The sequence below is a fragment of the Phocoena phocoena genome, chromosome 9 (genome assembly GCF_963924675.1).
Source record: "Phocoena phocoena chromosome 9, mPhoPho1.1, whole genome shotgun sequence".
NCBI lineage: Eukaryota > Metazoa > Chordata > Mammalia > Artiodactyla > Phocoenidae > Phocoena > Phocoena phocoena.
The window spans coordinates 64,960,287-64,982,689 of record NC_089227.1 but is presented as its reverse complement, the minus strand read 5'-3'; the positions used below and the strand labels follow the sequence as shown (position 1 = coordinate 64,982,689).

General features: G+C 44.8%; 1 protein-coding gene across 2 annotated transcripts in view; it reads left to right on the top strand.

Annotated features, from left to right (window-relative positions):
* AOAH (acyloxyacyl hydrolase) overlaps nucleotides 1-19,747 on the top strand; it is a 170,150-nt gene extending 150,403 nt beyond the window's left edge. For both annotated transcript variants that reach the window (XM_065883666.1, XM_065883665.1), the window contains 4 exons: nucleotides 71-130; nucleotides 1,656-1,752; nucleotides 8,511-8,587; nucleotides 19,619-19,747. In XM_065883666.1, the coding sequence (XP_065739738.1) occupies nucleotides 71-130; nucleotides 1,656-1,752; nucleotides 8,511-8,587; nucleotides 19,619-19,747 (363 nt within the window). The remainder of the gene's footprint in view (nucleotides 1-70; nucleotides 131-1,655; nucleotides 1,753-8,510; nucleotides 8,588-19,618) is intronic.
* Nucleotides 19,748-22,403: the final 2,656 nt, after the last annotated feature.

The window sequence follows — 22,403 nt, the reverse complement described above, 5'->3', positions numbered from 1 at the left end:
TGACTTGTTCCAAAGCTATGTTCCCACAACCAGCACTGTTCTTCTGTAATCAGTGTTTTCCTGCTCTCAGGTCAGCCCCTGCCACGGCTGGATGTCTTCCAATAAAACGCTCCGGACTCTCACTTCAGAGGTAGGGCTGTCGCAGGCCCTTTGATACTGTCTTTGATCATTCTCTCCCTGTGTTTGCTGCAGGGTTTTCACTGGGGATGGGATTTTGGCAGGGTGATGGCCTCCAAACTGGTGAATAAAAGAAACAAACTCTCGGATGCTTGAGGAGTCAGGAGAATGCGGGGTGTCCTGTCTCCCTCCTTCTGCCTCGCTGAGTCTGTAGTTCTTGCTGGGTTTCTCGATCACTGTCTCTATGTGTGCCTGTCTCTCTTGTATACACACATGTGTGTACACGCACAGACACACACATGCCTTTGAAAGCTGGTCCTAGGCGTATTTGTGGAGTCAGAGAAGTGATGAAGGTTAGGTGTATGCAGGGCTGGAATTCTCCCAAGGTAGGGGAGGACCAGCTGCCCCAGAGCCTTCCTTTCTTCTCTGAGAAAGTTTTCCACATTTCTTTCACAGATGGTAAATAATTTCTTTGTAAGGAATTTAGTAAACATTTTTTACAAGGGAAATATATTTCAATTTTTAAAAAACCTTAGCAAATGTAAAAAATACAAAAAAAAAAAATAACAAAAATCACTCAAAATCCCACCACCCAAAATTAATATGTATGTATGTCTTTCCAATATTATTTTCATAGATAGGTATTTTGGGGTTTTTGCCTACATAGTATCAGAACACACATATTGTTTTGTGCCTTCTGATGTTCATAATCATTCCTCCACATCATAATTTTCTTTTTTTTTTTTGCGGTACGCAGGCCTCTCACTGTTGTGGCCTCTCCCGTTGCGGAGCACAGGCTCGCTCGGGACGCGCAGGCTCAGCGGCCATGGTTCACGGGCCCAGCCGTTCCGCGGCATGTGGGATCTTCCCTGACCGGGGCGCGAACCCGTGTCCCCTGCATCGGCAGGCGGACTCTCAACCACTGCGCCACCAGGGAAGCCCTCCACATTAGAATTTTGTAATCATTTTAGAAAATAGAGCATATGAATACACCATGATTTATTTCATCCCTTGGTGTTGGACATATGGATTGTTTCTAATTTTCCACTATGATAAATAGCGTTGTGATGAACCTTTGTATATATGAAGATGTATGTCTTTGTGTACCATGTCTATTTCCTTGAGACAAATTCCTAGGAAATTATTGGGTCAGAGAGTACGTCATGTTTAACGATTTGATCCCTATCACCAAATTGCTCTCTAGAAAGGTTAAACAAATTGACATTCTCAATCACATATCCCATGGCGATACTCTTTATTATCATGATTGTTCATCTTTTCTTTGCCAAACCCATGGGGAGAAAGTGGTATCTTAATACTTTAACTTGCACTGATTTTGTCCCTAATGAATTTTAACAGTTCTGTATGCTCGTTGGCCATTTGTGCGTGAATGGAATTTAATATGCAGAGCTGCTCTCTGCTGGTGACTTGCAGTCGGGGTGGGGTGGGGACTATTGATTTCTTTGTTCTGCCTGAATTGTCTCCCTAAAGCCCAAGTCTAGGTTTCATGAAATTCTCCCTGTTTCCTTTGTATTCAGAGAGCAGAACAACTCTCCATTACGCTGAAAAAAATGGCAACCAGCCAGAAATTTACAAACTTCAATCTTTTCTACATGGATTTTGACTTCCGAGAAAGTAAGTTTTGCTTGGTTTAGGTATTGACACAAAACAGAAGCAGCAGCTACCATTTAGAGCCTACCTGGGCAAGGCGTTTGTTTACAAGCCAACAGGCAGTATATTGGGCAGGGTCGCTTCTCCCCATTCTGACGCATTAATAGCTCTGAGTATTGAAAAAAGGTAAAGTGTGAGACTCTTTCTGGAAGAGTCACCTCATTACTTCACCATTATTTTAGAATCCCTGAAGCCATAGAGCCAGTGACCAGCTGGAAACAGCTTTGGGCTGGGAGCCAACAGGTCAGTGGAATCATCTAACTTATTCTTGACATTTAGCAATGCCCCGCTTACAGCTGGGCTAAAGAAGAGTGTGACAGGAATGAGGGGTAAGGCAGTGCCTCTCCCTGGGGCCACTGGATTACCTAAGGACTCAAAACAAGGCGGCAGATTCCCAGACCTCACACATGATGAAACTAATGAGTCTCAAAGGGAGGACTTCAGATGCCTACGGCAAAGTGGACAAACCATATCCCAGCTTTCTGGAAAGAACATTGCTGCTGCTTTTCTAGCATTCTATCCAAACATTGGGGTCACTGATGAGTGGCCACAAGAAAACAGGCGTGATTACTAGATTTATCCTTTACATCTTGACTCTGAAAAATTATTATCTATTGACTTTAATCCTTCCAGTCCCCTTTTCATTGCTAAGCAACTGTTATGCAAGAGAAAAGTCTCTGCTGATCATCTGCCAGCTGAGATGATGCTAATGAAAAGCTTTGCGGTGTATGCAAAGAGTAGACGATTTCTCATACGGAGTTTATCATCTCTATCTCCCCACCACCAACTCCCCCAGCCCAAGCATCTGGGATGAGACAGATGGCCGTCATGAATTATCAAATATTACATTAGCTGACACGTTTTGCATTGTAGACTCTAGTACTTCAATTCTGAACATCTTTTCAACAAGACTGATCTCCGTTAACTAGATTTCCTGCCTCGGTGATATATATTTCTCTCATGGGGAGAGACATTTTGATAAATAACCTGTCATTAAAATGCAGACTTAAAGCCTCATTAATGAATTTCTGGTGTAAACAAATGCACCACCAAGTGATCTTTGATCATCACCCACCCTGAATATAGATAAAGTTTTAAAAAATATAATATTGCCTAGTATTCACTAGAGACTTTTTCATTTTCCACAGTAATCTCTAGCTCTGTCATTTATTATCTTTGGGACTGTTGGCGATTCCCTGAACATTTCTAAACGCCCCTTTCCAGACCTGGAAATGGAGACACTATATCTACATAAGAAGTCTTTGTGATGATTATGTAAAATAACGTGTAATCCTCCCAAATGCCATGCCTGGTACATAGCCAGCACCCAGGAAAGAGCACCGTTCCCTCACACCCTTGCCACTTAATACATAGCTCAAAATGAGCAACATCTATACACCTGGGGACTGGTTATAAATGCAGAGCCCCAGGCCCCACTCCTAATTAGGACATACCTAATCAGAGTCTGCATCTGTACATAACCCACAGATGATCTATTAAAATTAAATCACACTGTAAAATTTAATAAATGGGGCTCATGTAATGCTCCAAGATTAAGAACTTGGTCATTTAGTCATCAGACTTTTACTAAGCCCTCCTGTGTGCTGTGTAGGTGCTGGGAATATAGTCGTTAAAAAAACAGAACAGTCCTCTCTTCATGAAAGATACAGGGAAAAGAGCTTTCTCCTGGACCCCCATACTGGCCAGCATCCCACATGCTTGGAAACAGAGGTTCCTCAGCACGTTCTTATCCTCAGAGCAACAATAAATGCAATAAAAAAGCAAACATTCAGTTAACCTGAACACTCTACATCAACATGGCAGTTGGTCACTTTACTGAGAAACCTCCTAGGTATCTCTCCTTGTTTGGCACTTCTCATCAGCAGTTCCAGGAAGTTGCTGACACTTTGTAATTCCCTGACGTTTCTTAATAGTGAAGGTCCGGTTTTGGTCCAGGGCCTTCTTCGCCTTCTCCATATGAAGTGAGTCTCCACTAGAGAAGATACAGTGGGAGGGAGAGTGGAGGTAGAGGAAATGGTACTCTGGGATCTGCCTCCAGAAACATCCGATACAGCATCATGCATTTAATGGCTACGTGCTACCACGTGTGCCTCTGAGAGAGCTGGCGTTTTTATCTAGTTTTCAAGAACTGTGGTAAGGTCTTAACTTACATCCAATGTTAGACTACTGCAAAGGGCATGCCTACCTTGAGATTTTAGCATTTTCCGGAGTAGGCAGAGGGTGCATCCACTCCCAGATCCATCTCTGTGGATAAGCTCCCCCTCCTGGGCAGCTCATCACCCTGGAAATGCGGCCTACCCCATGTAGGCGAATATGTTATTATACAAAGGGTCCAGAATTTACAACCAGATAGACCTGTATTCCTATCTCAACTCAGACACAGAATAGCTGTGTAACCTCGAGCAAATGAAATAACTGTTCAAGTTTAGTTTCCTTTTGTGCATGGTAGCAGTAACTAGAGACAGTGCTTGTCACGTAGTAAGGACTCTGATACCTGTTAGCTGACACCCTCCCCTCGCCACCAACATCACTGTTTGTAAAGCACCTACTACATTCTTCCAGGGCTTATGATAGATGGATAGTAAATGTTTATTCTTTTACAATGTCTAACCCTCCCCATCACCAGCTGAGCCCGTGCATCACTTTGAGTTCCTCACAGGAAGCTATGCTAGAAATGCATCTCCTTATCACAGTTTCCTTTAATCAGAAATAAAAACCCTGTAGAGTCACTGATTAAATCTGCAGTCTCAACAGTCACATGAAAATCTCTGCTCTCATTTCTATACTGTATTTGAGCTATTGCATCACAAATATCACTTTTCATATGAGATTTACAATTTTATACCCTGTGGCAGAGCAAATGACAGTGAGGGTCCCTGTCCCTTGAGGGTAGACACGAGACCTATCTGCTCTCTACTCTGACAGCCTCAGTCCAGCACCAAGAGATGACTGCTCACCTCAGAGACTTTTTTCTCTTGCTGACTCATCCTCCAACTGGTTATGAGCTAAACAGAGGCAGCAATTCTTTTTCCCTTCAGGAAATGCCAGCTTGAGCAGGTGATGTCCTTTTTCTTCATCTCCACCACACCTCCCATACAGAGCACGGAGCACGCCACTCGGCTGACAAGGCCATTTTTTCACTGACACTTTAAATATACCACCAGCTCCCCTCAGCTTCTAAGACAACTCAGTTATGAGTTTTGGTTCTTAGCTCCCCTCCCCTCAAGTGTACGTTTGTCAAAATGACCAGTGACTTCATAGTGCTGACCAGAATTCAGATTTCTCTTTTTAAATATCTGCTAATCATCAAGGAGCTACCAAATGTTCTATGAAACTCCTGTGATTTCTATTGCATCTCTGAAAAACTGGTCATTAGCCGAGCTTCTTTGACTTTACAAATAAAGGAAATACATTACGTACCAAATCCAAAGAGATCACTCATGATCTTTCAAGAGCTTTAATTCAAGTGTTCCAAAGAGCAAAGGGCAATTTATTTGCCTATATTTAATTATGGCCCCAGGCAGGAAGGGAACTGACCAATCTACCATAATACCCTGCTTGGACCACCCAGTCTAAATCAGGGAAGACGTAGAGACCACTGTCTGGTATTGCATTTATTCTAAGAAAGCAAAATTTCTCCCTGAGATAATCAAACTAAAAAGGGTCACTCTGTCTAGCACTGGTCATAATACAGGTAAGAACTTAAACTCTTGCCTGTGAGTTACTGACTCTTCCTGTAAGTGTTATAATTCTTATGTCTACGGATATTCAGTGACTGGTATGCCTCAGAGACACAATAATCATATGAGAAAATATCCTACGTTATGGGATCAAGCCTCCAAGGGGAGTTGAAGGAATCACCATTCCTTCTCACTTTGAAAAATAGTCATTAATTCTGATGACTAAATTATGTCCATCTGTCCCATGAAGTATAATATCTATCACCACCTCTCCCTTTCTCTAAGGGCCATAATTTTTAGTTTGGTAGTTAGTAATGCACATAAAATTCAAATCAAAATGGAAACAGCCTAGACTGATTTTAAGCCTCGTTAAGACCAGCATTGAATCACACTAGAGGAAACACCGGTATAAGAAAGTCTGGTGTTTTTAATATGGAGCTCTTAACAAACATTCGTCTCCAGGAACACGATCTTGGCTTAAACTGTGTTTCATTTATAAGCTCAAATTTGCTGTCCACTGTCGATTTTCCAGATCTCCGGATCACTGTAATTCCTTCCTGAACATTCTCTTGGCCAGGGAAGGCACAAGTTTAGATTCAATTTGTCACTCAAACTTCTCTGCAAATGTGAAGAGTCTAAAAGTATTATGACGAACTTCCTGCCCCTTCTGGGTCAGAGGATGTGTGAGTGGTCCAGGTCAGGCCCGTGGCTTGCTGTCCATCTCCTTAATACAACCCTTTCTCGGGTCTTGACTAGGCTTGGTTCCCCTTGTCTAACACGCCTGGGAATTCCTTAACATCTGGTTGAGATTTTCTTTCATTCTTTCTTTTCTTTCTCTTTTTAACATTTGTATAGCATAAGGTGAAACCAAACTGAAAATAAGGGAGAAGAAGGAGAAAGGATTGAAAAGTTCATTGAGGTTTTACGTGAAGCAAAGGAATGCAAATAGAATGGAAGCGAGGTCACCTCTGAGTCACAGAGGAGCTTAGGAGGCTGACATCTTGCCTGGGCTGGACCTTTCTGCATCAGTGTTGATTTCTGTATTAGAAACCCTGTGGGGCTGCAAAGTAGAGATGAGACAAATAGTACAAAAGAACCAAAAGCGCTGAGGGGGCTCAGTGGGGGTGACATTGACTTTGTATCTGAAGAAACCCTTCCAATACCTGGTGCTCCAGTAAGGGTAACTGGTTGGATGCTCAGACTGGAAATGGCTCAGAGAGAGAATCAGCATAAAGTTAGAAAGTAGAACAGCAGGACCCAAAAAACAAGTAGGAAAGTGACCCATTGTCTCCCGACCAAGGGGGAGAAAGAAGAGTGTGAACCAAGCATGGGGAACGCATGACAGGTGAGCCAGGATGAGCAGGGCTGGGCTGGGGCAGTATGGCACACCCAGAAAGACAGGAGGGACCCACAGGTGCTTCAAAGTGTCAGACCCAGAGGGGAAGGGGAAGCACCCAGAATTGAACCTGAAGCAGAAAATCCGGTTCCGAGGTCATGCCTAAAAAACAGGACAGCCAGGTAAACTGAAGCTAGAGCCAGGCAAGCTTCCCCAAGGCTCTGTCTTTTACGGGGTACCTAGGGCCAATGGCAGGAAACTGTGAGGTCTGCAAGCTGGTTCAGCAGAAAGAATAAGCCTTCATAAGGGTTAGTGTGGTTTCAGTATCATTGTAATTCTGAGCTTCCTATCAGAAGAGCAGATACATACCATTCCTTCAGAGAGATACACCGTTTACCAGCATGAAGCAATCTCTCCCTTGTGACCACATGTGGAGGACACAGTGGACAATATCCTTGATTTGAGATTCACAAGAAATGCAAAGGCCACTTTCCATTAGCTGCTTCTTCTAGCAACCTCCAATAAAACCCAGGCATAAAGTATAAGGGAGCGGCTCAGTGGTGGCCGTTCTGACAGGGAAAAAGCCAACAGGAATTGGTGATCCAGTATAGGGCTCCAGACCACCAGCAGGAATTGTTTCCTGTGCTCTGAGAAGGACAGCAGTATTTGCAGCCCCTCTGGGGACAAGAATTGGGTAGCAAGTGTGGACGGCCTGGCGTGATATTAGGACTAATTACAAAAGCAGCGTAGTATTGATTCAGCTCTGGGAAAGTCCAGCTTCTCTCATCCAGTTAAAGCCCCTAATAGCATTTCCATTCCTTCCCTTGGGGCAAAAGAGAGATAAACAAAGAGGGCAAGAGGGAACATATATCTGCCCTTGAGTTTTTGTGAAGTGAAGAGGAAAGAACTAGAGGAATCTCAGCTGTGCCGGCTCCCCTCTCTGGACACCAGGGAAATGAGGACATGGGCTACACTGGGAGTGGTAGGTTTCACATTTTTCTCTCTGGAGGCTGTCTAGTGACTTGAAGTTTCCTTGAGGAGTTCTTATTGACTGTATGATATTATCATGTAGAGTTCATTATGCCTTTGCCTTGGAGCAGCTGACATTCCTGGTCTCACCCCTGCTGAAGGACAGTTTTATTGCTGTTCATCATTTTGGGGCTCATCACGTTTTCTCTGTAGCCATACTCACTCTAAATGTGATGTCCAGATCATTTCAGGTAATTATACTTCTGACAAACTGTGAGTTTTAATGATGATTGCTTGACATATGCAGGCAGTGTCTGGAAATGGCAGCCAGTGAAAGGAGATGTTAACAAAATGCTTAATATTTTCCTCCTACTCCTGAAATTCTGTCCTCCTGGCCACTGAGAAATGAGATGGACTTAAATTGATGTTGAATATTTTCGAGCCCACCCTTCCCCACCACCCTCCTCACTCTACAAACCACATTCATCCAACACTCTCACACATTTGTCTTCCTGAGTTAGAGAAAAAATAATGACACAATGGAAAGATTATTTCTGTTCAGAAAGCCCCCGGCAGAGGCAGACGTGGCTGGGTAAGCATGGGCCCAGGAGGAGCCTCCTTCACAGCCCTTGCTCTTGGGTGTTAACTGTTGCTCAGGAAAGCATGTCTCTAACCCTCTGTGTGTGTATGTGTGTGTGTGTGTGCACGCCCCGCAGTCACGGAGGAGTGGCAGAAGAGCGGAGGGCAGCTCTGCCAGCTCATTGAACCCGTGGATGGATTCCACCCTAGTGAGGTAAGTGCAGTCACACGATGGCTGCTGAGGGCAGTCTGTTACGTTATCTTTGTAATATAATTATGCACACATGCATTCGTTTTTATCCTATTTTATTCCAGAAAGAATTTGAGGTGATGTGCACACATGTGTAAGATAGAAGATAAATAAATATAAATTAAATTGATAAAATATAAATAAAATAATAAAGTGAAAATCAGAGTAAAAAGAAAATAAGGTGGAAATGATACCTGAATTCCTGACTTAATGTCTACAATTCACAACGTGTCCCAGGAAGTCCTAAGAAACAGCCTGCAAGGGCCCACAAAATCAGCTCCACGCTTCCTACGCGGCTGATGCAAAGAAGGGCATAAGTCATAGCCTTAAGAAGATAAAAAATAAATTAAGTACTCAAAAAAAAAAAAAATCAGAAGGACTCCTGGAAGTGAGCCCTGTGAGAAATTTCTTCTATGGATCCTTCTAGAAAAAAAGGAGAACCATACGAGAGGAGAACAGTGTCCCTAGCAATATCCTGCAGTAAGAGCTGTTTCTCATTTAGAATTCCGAGGAACAATCTGGAAAGTAGTTCTACTCTGGCCTCTTCACAGAGCAAGGGGAGCTAGACGGTGGGATTCTGCCCCCTCCCCCTCCCCCGTCCATTGTCCTGGCTGCAGCCAGGGAAGTTCCACTTTTATCTGTTCTACATACTGGACCTGCTCATGATATTTCTTTGTATAAAAAATAGAAAAAGAAGTGGGGGAGTAGCTCTGCTGCTTCTAACATTTTGAAAGCCAGTCCCCTGCAAGAGGGATGGGCCATTTACCCACAGGCAATCCTCTGTGGCTCTCGTCTTTCTGATGCAGCCTTTGTGGCATTGACAAGGGTCCAAATGTGAGAAGCACTTATTGTAGCCTTGATCTCCATGGTCAGCCAGGCCACAGGGAGTGCTGATCATCCCCTAAGAAGCATGAAAGGAATCATAGTCCTCCCTCCCCTTGAGCTCTAGGTGCCGTGAGTACCCAGGGGCAGGGCTAAGAACTGTCTCAAAAGAAAAGGAAAAGGGACTTCCCTGGTGGTGCAGAGGTTAAGAATCCGCCTGCCAATGCAGGGGACACGGGTTCGAGCCCTGGTCCAGGAAGATCCCACATGTTGCGGAGCAACTAAGCCTGTGAGCCACAACTACTGAGCCTGCGCTCTAGAGCCCGCGAGCCACAACTACTGAGCCCACGTGCCACAGCTACTGAAGCCCGAGCGCCTAGAGCCCATGCTCCGCAACAAGAGAAGCCACCGCAATGAAGAGTAGCCCCTGCTCGCCACAACTAGAGAAAGCCCGCACGCAGCAACGAAGACCCAGTGCAGCCAAAAATAAAAATTAATTAATTAATTAACTAAAAAGAAAAGGAAGAGTGCCACTCCATGATCAGATGGATGGACAGTAGAGTCTCAGAAATGCTGGGTAAATTTTAAAGTGAGTATTAAATGCGCATCTTACTGTGTTAAGTAACAACAACCCAAACAATCTAAGTAATGCGCCTCAGAATATCTGTTTCCTGTGTATCACTTGGATGGGTTGATCCAAGAGAATTATTGGCTAGAAGCTGGTTAAATATTAGAGTTTGCCCCCCCACCAAAAAAAAAATGATGTCTTTGGTTTTAGAATAATGTGGAGACCTGCTTTCTGGCAATAATTAGGTAGTAGTTCTTGTCATTCTTTGGACATTACAGAATTTTACCCTTCTGATTCTACAGAGAATGGGGACAAGAGGAGACGGTCAGAGAGGGAGCAATGAGGAACAAACTAAAAATAAGAGGGTCAAAGGCAGCTTTGTTGTATCCCTCGGGACATATTTGTCTGATCTATCAAAAGACAGTTCTGTCCCTGACTCTTAAAACAGTATTAGGGTTCAAGGTCTGTCAAATTGAGGCTCCTCCTTGCACTCAAACAGCTTCGCCGTTAACTGATTGTCGAGAACAGAGTCAAAAGCTGAGGGGCTTCCCTGGTGGCGCAGTGGTTGAGAGTCCGCCTGCCGATGCAGGGGACACGGGTTCGTGCCCCGGTCCGGGAAGATCCCACATGCCGCGGAGCGGCTGGGCCCGTGAGCCATGGCCGCTGAGCCTGCGCGTCCGGAGCCTGTGCTCCGCAACGGGAGAGGCCACAGCAGTGGGAGGCCCGCGTATCGGAAAAAAAAAAAAAAAAAAAAAAAAAAGCTGAAAATCGGTGTGTCATCATCTTATGTTATTCCTGAGAAATTTGTTCACATGCCGAGAGTGGGTGATAGAGTGGGCAACAGTGGTGGAGCCACATCTAAAGTGGCTGACAATGGATAGATACGCCTAAAGCTTGCCTAGTTATCATGTATGTTGAGCTGAGCAGTCTAGATGGTAAATTCCCATCCTAGAATGTCTATTGAGTGCCTACGCGGTATCAAACACAGTGAGAAGGGTGAACAGGAAACCACCCCTGCCGGTTATGGAGATTATAGGGTGGAGGGGGAGAATGACAAATAAACAGATAATTAAATGTAGAAAGTAGTCAATGCCTCCAACTGTGCAAGCACAGATGCTGTGGGAGCATTATGGGGGATGGAATGGGAGAGAGGGGTGCAAGAAAAGAGTTTCAGAGGAGGGAACTCAGAACTAAGACCAGGAACTAGTCAAGTGAAAGGAAGAGCGGAGGGATTGCAGAAAGTGAGCTGAGGAAAGTGCAAGGGCAAGGGCCTGAATGTGAAAGGAAGCATGGCGCATTGGAGGTAATAAAAGTGCTTCGGTGTGGCTGGGACATAGAACATGAGAGTGGAGTGGAGAGAGAAGGAGCAAGAGAGATATTCAGGGACAGGCCACATAAGGTCTGAATAGGGTTCGACCTTTTCAACTGTGGAGAACAGAGAGCCGTTGAAGGTTCTTCAGCAAGGGGGAAAAATACCTAGACTTGTTCTCTAAAAGGATACCTGTGGTAGCAGCATGAAGAATGGTTTGGTCTAGCAGGGGTGTGGACACCCCTGTGCACAAGAGGGTGATGGCCTGAACAGAGGTAGTGAGGAGAAAGAAAGGCCTGTATTGGAGAGATTCGGATAGTTGAATCAACAGAACATGGTCATTTATTGAATGTCAAGGTGAAAGAGAAAGAGACGCTAAGCATTACACTTCTTTTGTGACTTGGGAAACTGGATAGATGATTTCATTGCCTGCTGAGGTCAAGAACACCTTCAGGGGGATAGGGTGGTTGGAGGACGAGTTCGGTACATGTTGGATTTAAAGAGCCTCTAGGATGTCCAAATGGGGATGTCCCTGCAGCAGATCATATACGAGCTTAGAGCTCAGGAAGGGATCTGAGCCGGAGACACAGATGTGAGCACCATCAGGACGGGGTTGTGACTTGAAGCCTTGAAGAGGGGCCGCTGGATGTCCCTGCGTACTCGCCTCCCGATGGTGTGCCCTACAGCAGAAGCAGTGTGAAGGGATCCTTCTAGACCATGGGGCGGCTATGGGGGTCCGCGTCTTTTCCATCTTGAAAGAGTCAGATGGGCAAGGCTGAGTCTCAGGACCTCATCCTTATGGCACAGACATAATACCAACCAAAAGAGTAGACCCGGACCTTTTTCAAGTGCCCCCTCGCCAATCCTGTACCTCTGCAAAAATAGTTGATACCTGGCCCCTCACCACCAAGGGGTGAGCAGGCTGTACTTTATTGGCCTGTTTCTTCCTAAAACCTGCTAGGGAAGCAGGGGGGAGCGCGTAACCACTATTGATTCAACTGCTCCAGTTGAATGGGCTATGTTGAACAGCCCATTGAAAAATATGGGCTATGTTGAACAGTTCAAATTTATGATTGATAGATATTAATTTCTGAGCCAGATTATATTCACCATCTCAATTCTTTACTTATATTTTAATGGAAAATAAATAAGCATATAAAAATTCCTGTATATCAATAGACTGACAACCACTTTACTTTTTCATCTCATTTCCAAAATGTAGAACCAGAATTTTAAGAAATATATATAATGCTAGACTTGCTGATTGATTGGATTTGGTGGGTGGGAGTGAGACGACTCACAGGATTCGACAACTGGATGAAGGGAGGTGAAAATAAAAAGTCAAGGAACTCAGAAGAAGGAGCAGATTTGAACATTCTGAATTTGGGGTGCCTGCACAGTATCCAGCCATTAGATCGTATTTATGGGTTCTGATCTCAGGAGACACAGGTTTGGGAATCACCAGCTTCTAGCTGAGAGCAGGAGACACTGGCAGGGATGAGATTGGCCCAAGGGATCAACTTATGAAGAAAAATAAAGATCAAAGAGAATTAAGACTGAGAAGGTATTTTAGTTATCTATTGTTGCATAGCAAATGACTTAAAAACCACACACATTCCTTTTTCTTTTTAACTTTTTATATTTTATTGGAGTATAGACGATTAACAATGTTGTGATAGTTTCAGGGGCACAGCAAAGCGACTCAGCCACACATACACATGTATCCATTCTCCCCCAGACTCCCCTCCCATCCAGGCTGCCACATAACATTGAGCAGAGTTCCCTGTGCTATACAGTAGGTCCTTGTTGGTTATCCTTTTTAAATATAGTAGTGTGTACATGTCAATCCCTAACTCCCTAGCTATCCCTTCCCCCCACCCTTCCCACCACCCCCACCCCGGTAACCATAGCTTTGTTCTCTAAGTCTGTGAGTCTGTTTCTGTTTTGTAAATCTGTTCATTTGTATCATTTCTTTTTAGATTCCACATATAAGCAATATCATACGATATTTCTCTTTCTTGTCTGACTTACTTTGCTCAGTATGGCAATCTCTAGGTCCACCCATGTTGCTGCAAATGGCATTATTTCATTCTTTTTAATGGCTGAGTAATATTCCATTGTATATGTGCCACATCTTCTTTATCCATTCCTCTGTCGATGGACTTTTAGGCTGCTTCCATGTTTTGGCTATTGTAAACAGTACTGCAGTGAACACTGGGGTGCATGTATCCTTTCAGACCATGTTTCTCCCCAGATATATGCCCAGGAGTGCCATTGCAGGTTCATACGGTAGATCTATTTTTAGTTTGTTATGGAACCTCCATACTGTTCTCCATAATGGCTGTACCAATTTACATTCCCATCAACAGTGTAGGAGACACATTTCTTGTGGCTTTTTGGTTTTTTTTTTCTTGCAGTACACGGCCCTCTCACTGTTGTGGCCTCTCCCGTTGCGGAGCACAGGCTCCGGACGGGCAGGCTCAGCGGCCATGGCTCACGGGCCCAGCCACTCCACGGCATGTGGGATCTTCCCAGACCTGGGCAAGAACCCGTGTCCCCTGCATCGGCAGGTGGACTCCCAAGCACTGCACCACCAGAGAGCCCCGGAGACACATTTCTTATCTCACAGTTTCTGTGGCCAGGAATCCAGACACAGATTAGCTGGGTATCCTGCTCCACTGACTCTCCCAAGTTGCCATCAAGGTGTCTGCCAGGGCTGGGTCTCATCGGAAGGCTTGACTTGGAAGCTCACATTTATTAGCAGAGCGTAGTTCCTTGAGACCTGTTGAACTGAGGGTCTCAGTTCCTAATCGGTTGTTGCTCAGAGGCCACCTGAGCAACCTGCTTCATCAATGGGTGCAAAATGGCAACAGTCTGCCAGTTATGTCAGTCACTACTGTACGTAACCTAATCACAGAGTAACATTCCATCACCTGTGCCATATTTTAGAAGTTAAAAGCAAGTTACAAGTCCTACCACACTCAAAGGAGAGGGATGACGCAGGTGTGACTACCACAGAGTGGGAACCATTGCCCATCTCAGCAGGACCCGCTGGAAAGAAGTCCTAGGAGATCGCTAGATGCCTCCAGAGAGAGCAGGTGTATCCGAGAGTTGGGAATAGCAGTCAAACTGCTGACAAAATGCAAAGAAAGTTTTTCTTAGAAAAGAAATGTCGTTGCAAAGACCCGAGACCCAGATTTGTGATCTGTTGAAGCTGTAGCAATTCTATCTGTTCAAACACCCACTTTTTAAAATCTTTGCAAAGTTAAGTATCTGAAAAGGTACGTAAAAGATCTCTGGGCCTAAAATCAGACAATAGTAAAGAGAAAACGTTGAAAGAGCCACGAACATACATCAAGTCTGCTTTCCTTGGCTATGCTGAGACCACCTGGCTAAACATTCCTAACACCTCCTGCCTTAGAAGCTTCGCGCAACAAAGCTCTCTGCAAAACAGCCTCCTCTCCTCTCCTCATGGAAGTAGCAACTCAAACCAATCCTCTTAAAACTCTTCCTACAGGCAGTGAATTTTCCGTTACATCAATCCCCTCTTCTTTCTTGAGCCCTGACCCTTATACACTGCTGGTGGCAGACATCAGATATATAATCAGTGGATTGGCTTTAAATAAGTTAACAGTCTCTAGGTCTTTATTTGTCTCAACATGTAAGCCCCTGGGACCCAAGGTCCTTGACAGACTGGTGGAGCCCCTCAAAAAAGGCAGTTAAGCTGGCAGTGGGGGGAGAGAGGAGGGAGGGCCTCCTGGGCCAGGGAACCCTCAAATAACAGTCACTTAGGCTGGCCCTCCCGGGCATCAGGGACCATGTTTGTTTAGTTTGCTTTATACACCAACTGGCAGCAGTGGTTTTGGTGGTGGCACCCTGAACCAGCACAGACAGGCTCGAGCTAGAAATGTAACATTTTTCCTTAAATGTTTTTAAATACGTCTTACACCACTGTCACGTTGTAAGTTTACAAATGTAAAATTAATTGGGACCAAAAGTAACCAGGTCCAATAGATTGTGTTTCTGGACAGATTAAGAGGCCAGAGAAGTAAAACTGTGCCTTCCCTGTGGTGAGGGCTTCCCTGCAGGTGTTTAAAAGCAATCTTACAAGACAGCCTGGAATTGTTCTCCCTTCAAGAAAAATAAGTTCACAGTAGATTTTTTACTTTGGTCTGGTAGAAGCCCAGAGTTAAATTTAGCAAGAGTTCAACTTAAAAGGTATCAGTCATGCTAAGTTGTTGGTGAAATCTATATACTCTTGCTCTGAATTGCATTTATTCTTTAAAAATATTACAAAAATGTAGTTACTGTTCAGGGTTTGTTTTTATGATTGTCTTACTAAAGAGTTCCATTTTTGTAGCAAAATACATACAGTTAGCTTACAAAGCGGGAGCGTGGAGGAATCACAGATGATGTCCAGCTATGACCACCGCTGGGCTTCTATCATGTCTGGATATGTGAGCAGATCATGAGCATATGGGCTGGATCTGACACGGTATATTTTCTTGGAGGACCCGGTACTCTCCTGGTGAAGAACTCATCATAAATACAAGTATGGTTAGGCAAAGAAGCGTGGCGCAATTTTAAATTGTCATTAGAAGGGAGAGAAATTCTAGAAGCCATATGGTGGCTGTCACCAAGGGCTGAATCAAGAAATGGCACCAGGTCCCTACCCTCCAACTCCCCTCTCTGTGGACTCATGCCTGAATCCTAGGGAGATCAGGGGCTGCAAGTAAAAACTGAAAAAGCTGCTTCACCAAAAACTTATATAAGACAATGGGGTGTTAAGTTGCCCTACTTTGTCACCCCTTCTATGAGAGTTTCAAAGAGAAAACTTCACAGTGGACCAATGACCATCACATGGTTTTGCCACCATGGGGGCTTCTGAGTAGCAGCAGTAGACAGATGGGTGGGTGGCAACGCCCCGCCGAAGCACTGGAGCTGCAGGGATGCCTGCAGAACAGCACCAGTGCCCATCGGATGTGGACTTACCCAGAGGAAGGGCCACACCTGCTAGAACTGAGTGGCACCTAGACAAAAGCAGCACCGCCGATGTGGCAACCATCTGGACTCTGCAGCTGGGGCCCTGCAAGAGCTCAGGCAGCTGAGTCAACTGCAAAGGAAGAGACAGGGAAGGGCCTAACCCTGTTAACCAGAATATTCCACTTAGCCAGAACTCCACATTCCCTAGCGTTCTGCTGGACCAGATTTCCTTCCATGCACATATCTAGTAGGGTTAGTAAACGAGGCAGCCTGTGAACCCCTCCTGGGCTATACATGTTGGGCACACTGGCAATGGGAAACTCTCCACCCCTGTCCTGAGGACAAATGTTAGGGAGATGTGTGCAAAAAAAAATGCATCGGTGAAATAAATTAGCTTGCACGTATCTGATGGAATATCATGCCGCAAATAAAAACGATACAGATCTACTCTTAGTGGCACGGAAATGTTTGTAATATAGAGCAAAGTAAATAAAAAGCAGATTAGAGATTGTGGCGATGATTACTCAACTGAATGCATTTGTCAACGCTCATGGACCTGTTTACCAAAAAGAGTTCATTTTACTGTGTGTAAATTATACCTCCAAAAGAGCAGATTATAAAATATTTACAGAGGGATCAAACGTATGTGTGTGTGCCTCAGAAAGGCTCAATGTTAACAGTGACTATCTCTATTATAATTAAGATAAATTTTATTCTGTTTTTCTTTTTGCTTAATTGTCCTTTAATTTTTTCCCAAAGGAATAGATATTGCTTTAACATTTTCAATTGTGAAACGGGGAGCACAAAAGATATTTGTGTTCAAGGAACACCTCGCTTGGAGTAATGAGGGTGACTGGGCCTTGCCCTGTGCAGAGCATCATGGGAGTTACAAGAGGAGGTTGGTTATAAGGAGCCCACAATAGGTGCTCAGTAAATGTTTCTCAGACAAATGAATAAGTATAGTAGGTCATTTTTATCACAAGCATCTAGTTTGGTAGTAACAATACCATTCTCATTTTAGATCCAAAATATTGGCAATGCACACATGAATATTTTAGTCTCCATTAGAGTGATAGCCAACTAATTGCTTTCAAACCAAATAGTTACCACATGCTCAAATCTCAGCTCTTTTATTTTAACTTCCCTCTGCTCATCCTCACCCCCATCTCCTCCTGTATTAATTCACATTGGGAAATAAGTGACCACAAATGAACTGATACCACATAATTGTTAGGAAGACTGCTTAGGTATATCGAAGTGAAAGGCAAAAAACAAAAGAGAAGAACCAGTCATTTTCCACAGACTTGGAAGCAGCCTACTTTGTTGAGAAGTAGCAGGAAAAACAGCCCCAAGTCAGTCCCCTGTTTTTGAAGACGTGACTGCTTCTAGTATGAGAGATGATCAGACCCTTCCTGGAAACACGCTGGCTTAGCCATCAGCCTCTTTAGGTCTAAGAGGTGTGTGTGTGTGTGGTATGTGGTACGCGTTGTGTGTGTTGGTGGCAAGTGGGGTGTGTATGTGTGTTAGACACCACATGGATATGATCAAGATTACATTGTTGGATGGATGGAATTTGGGGTCCACCTCAGAAGACTCAGGAACATATGAAAATACTGGGGATATTTAATGTATCGACTCAACCCGTTCCTATTTTTTTCCAACAACTGCTAAAATCTTACACACGATTTAGACCCAGAAAAGTCTTTAGATCATTTCTTCATTTTGCAAATGAGAGAATTTCAGCCCAGAGAAGAAGGCTGAAGGGGGCTGGCCAGCGTCACACATGGAGCTGGCTGCACTGTTGTTGGAATGAGGAACAGCGTATGCCCTTTGAAGACAACGTCCATGTGCTTCTGTATAAAGTCAGGGACATCCCTGAGCATCTGCCCTGAACAAAGTGTTCCCCTCTGAGGCCTTCAGCAGTCACGTTTCTCTTATCAGTCAGCATTAACCCCCCCACACCCCCCTCCCATGGAGATGTAGCCATCTGGGGTCTGAAGGCCTGTCCAGGGCCCATTTGCTAAATGAGGGCATTATCTGCAGAGAGAGACTCCTCATCAGAGGCACGTTAATGACAAGCCAGAGGACCGAACAACCAAGAATGGATCCTGCTGACATTGTGAATAAAGGGACACACAACAATGCAACCAGAGAGTGGGCATCAGACCAAGAGAGAGAGGGACAAGCCTATTGTGAATTAAGCCTGTACATTCCACAGCCTGGCGCTCCAACCACTCTCTCCGTGCCCACAGCCTCCTTCAGGAGCCCAGCCCTGCAAGGGGACCGGTTCAGCTTCATCTCCCAGGCACCCATAGTCCCCCTCCATGACTTTCTCTTCCACGTCTCTAAGCTTTTGCATGTGCTGTGTCCTCTACCACATACACTGCTTTCCTCATGATCCATCTGGTGAATTCCTCTTTGAAAATTCAGCTCAGCCACCACACTCTTCAGAGAGGACCTGTCCTTTCTTCGCACCCAGCAGAGTTGCCACCTCTTCCCCTTCCAGCCGTGTGCATCCCTCACAGTCCTCCCTGTGGGTTTGGTGGTGTCATTCTGCATGTCTGGGTCCCTCACTAGACTGGGAGTTCCTTCAAGGAAGGATTCATCCTGTTCACCTCCAAAACCCAAGCCTTAAGCCTGCAGTAAGTGTTAGCTATCCACAGGTAAGTGAATAAATGCCTTTCTTAGAAAGTGTATTTGCTGTCTATTACTAAATAACAAATTACCACAAATGTAGCAGCTTAATACAATACACACTTGTTGTCTCACAGTTTCTGTGGGTCAGGAGTGCTGGTATAGTTTAATTGGGTTCTCTACTTAGAGTCTCAGAGGCTAAAATCTACATTCGCACCAGGACACTCAACTGGGGAAGATTTGATTTCAGACTCACTTGAGTTGTTAGCAGAATTTATCTCCTTGTGGTTGTAGGACTGAGGACCCAACTCCTTACTAGATGTCAGCTGGAGGCCACCCTCTGTTCCCTGCCATGTGGGCTTTCCAACATGGCTTCTTACATCATCAGCCCATCAGCGAGTCTCCAGAGCAAGTCTGCCAGCAAAGCAGAGCCTTAGATAATGTAACGTAATCACCGAAGGGACATTCTTTCACCTTTACCATGTTCTATCGCTTAGAACCAAGTGATAGGTTCCATCCACATCAAGGGAAGGAGATCATACAAAGACCCAAAGGTAGGAATCCTGGGGAACCATCCTAGAGTGTGTCCACTGCACAAGGAATAGAGTAAATCTTGCTGGTAACTTCTTTACTTTGTTTTAATTTCCCTTTTACTCCTCCTTTGGGTTCTCTCTTGCAGGTGGCTTTACAGCTGTTGGCAGATCGCTTCTGGAAGAAGGTGCAGCTCCAGTGGCCCCAGGTCCTGGGAAAGGAGAATCCATTCAACCTCCAGATTGAGCAGGTGTTTGGAGACCAAGGGGGGCACTAAGTCCTCAGGGACACCTGCTCCTGGGGAGCTCAGGAAGGCAGAAACTTGGGTAAACTCATTCCAGAAATGGTTATGGGAGCGGCTGTGTCACAAACTCACAGGCCCCTCTTCAGCAGCATCTTTGCAAAGTGCTTTTCTCCCATTTAAAAGCCTAGTGTCACTCTCTTCACTTCCCCTTTCCCACTTTTCGGGATGGCTTCCCAAATAAACCACTGGCACCCAAATCTTTGTCTCAATAAAGACAAAATTATAATGACAGTGTGTGTATAATTGTGTACGCTTTATTATTGTATTATTTTTAAATTTATTTATTTATTCCTGATAGGGAGATATTAATACTTCTATTTTGGCTAGGCACCAGCGTGAACCAAATCTCCCACTGATCGTATCAATGATTGGAAGACCTTACCACAGACTAGCTTCTGGCTTTGAGCATTTCACACCTTGTTTCTCCTCCACGATCCACACACTTCCTGTGCCGGGAGCTGTAGGACACTCTCTCCTACTGTGATCTGACCGCTAGCCCTGAACCTTTGTCACGGTGCTGGTGGACAACAGGGGCGTACCTGGAAGCCCTTTCCCGTACCAGGATGGCTAGCGGTACCTACCTTAACTGTGCACAGAAATGACAGCTAACCACATAAATAGTCCAACCTAAATCCAGCCTAAACAGATCTCTATTTCAACTTCCCCAAAATTCCCATGGCTTTTCCAGAGCCACTGGATATAAGGGAAATTGTGACAGAGAGGAAGCAATTGTGTTTAAAATATCTTACTTTTGCAAATTTTACTAAGCATAGGACCATGTGAACTCATTGTTGGGGCCCCTTCCAGGGCTTTGGAAGGAACCCTAAAATTTAATCTTTCTTGGATTTATGGTAAATCCACCTCTACTCACAAGACAAACTGGCCAGATTTGTGTGAGCTTCAGTTTAGGGGGCCAACACACTTAAAAGGTTGTGAACCCATTAATTTCTGTCACCTGGGCAGAATCCTTGACTCGGCATGACCAGCACGTGTCCCCACGAGGCAGGTCAACAGAGGACCAACAAGCCCCCCGGAGGCCGCTTGTTTCAACCAGGAAATACAAACTCGGAGTATAGATTGAAGGTGTGAGGTGTGGAGGTGTGCGGCTGTGGACACCTGGTATATCCATCTCCTGCTGGTTTTGGTGTTCCAACATCCCATCTTATTTCTAAGGACTAAAATACCAATACTTGTTGTAGTGCTGTTTTGTTATTGTTTTTTTAATCTGAAATCTTAATCATTCAGTCTCAAAATATACCCAGAGAACAGTGCACTAAAAATTTGTATTCCTTTAGAAAATTCTATTCAATCCCCCCGTTTAAAACGCTTCCAAGTTATTGCTATTCTAATTTTTATTTCCGAGTACTAGTGAAGTCAATAATCTTGTATTGCTTTTGATGTTGTTGGGGGGACGGAGAATTCGTTTTAGGCCCTGATCTATTTCCAGAAGGCCCTGAAGGAATAGAGTTATTTTAAAAGTTCGGGGAAACTAGAGGGAGTGTATAGGGAGATTTGGAAGGTACAGGGAGGGGGTTCCCAGGTTGGATCTTCTTGAGCCCGACCACCTCCCGAGCCCGACCACCTCCCGTCTCCCACCCTAGATGTCATCTCTGTCCCTGCCACTTTTTCCTGTTTAAATTCTCTTCAGACTGAACCCCCCACCTTGGGGATAATTTAACCAGTTCCATCTTCCTCATTCTCCACCTGAACAGGTTCAGGTGGGAGGATGGAGGTACCTGGGTTCTGAGCCCTGACCTCATTCCTGGGGCAAAGCACCAAGAAATCAAATGGTGGGAGAAGATGGTGCCCCCATCTCAATTTTTGTATAAAACACTAATGCTGCACGAAATACTAGGTATCACCATTGTCTCCACAAGAACTGGAGTCCCAGGCCAGGCCCACTTCCCTGGATTGGGAGCTCATGGGTGAGGCCTGTCCACTTCTGCCTCCATTTTCTATACTCCCATCCAGACATGTTCTTTCTTTGAGATTCAACCATGTCTTTCTCTCTGGCTTGGGGATATTCTGTCTCTGTAAGGTGTTGTATATACTTCTGATAGCATCTGAGTGTCCAGAATTTATGGTAGAGCCATGGGGGACAGTTTCTATCCCGTATTTCTGCACTGGTGCCCCTTGAGCTACTGTCTTCAGCCTCTAGTTTTTAAGAATCATAGTGTATGAGTGCTGTCCTTTGACAGGCACCTGAAGGGCTTTCTTGGGGTGGCTTGCACCCCTCTCCATCCCCTTCCCCAGTTCCTGGACTGGTGTCCTGGAGAGAAGAGCCAGAACCTGAACAGAAACTCCAGGAGATGAGAACCAGGCCAGTCAGGTTCACTCCTGTATCAACAGCCCTACAACAATGCCTGGCCCATGAGAGGTGCTCAGTAAGTAGTACTGATTGAATGAATGAATGAATATTAGGGTTGCTCTCCAGGGCACACTTCCTTATACCTTGCTATTTAGGGGAAAAAAAGAAGCGTCTTTTTGACACATTTGAATTAGCCCCGTTGAACCATACTCCTTGTGGTGTGAAGGTTAAGAAAGAAAAGCAATCAACACAGGGGATGCTTTCCTTTCTGGGCACCCTTGGTCAGAAGACATGATTTTCATCTAAACGCCCCAATACTAT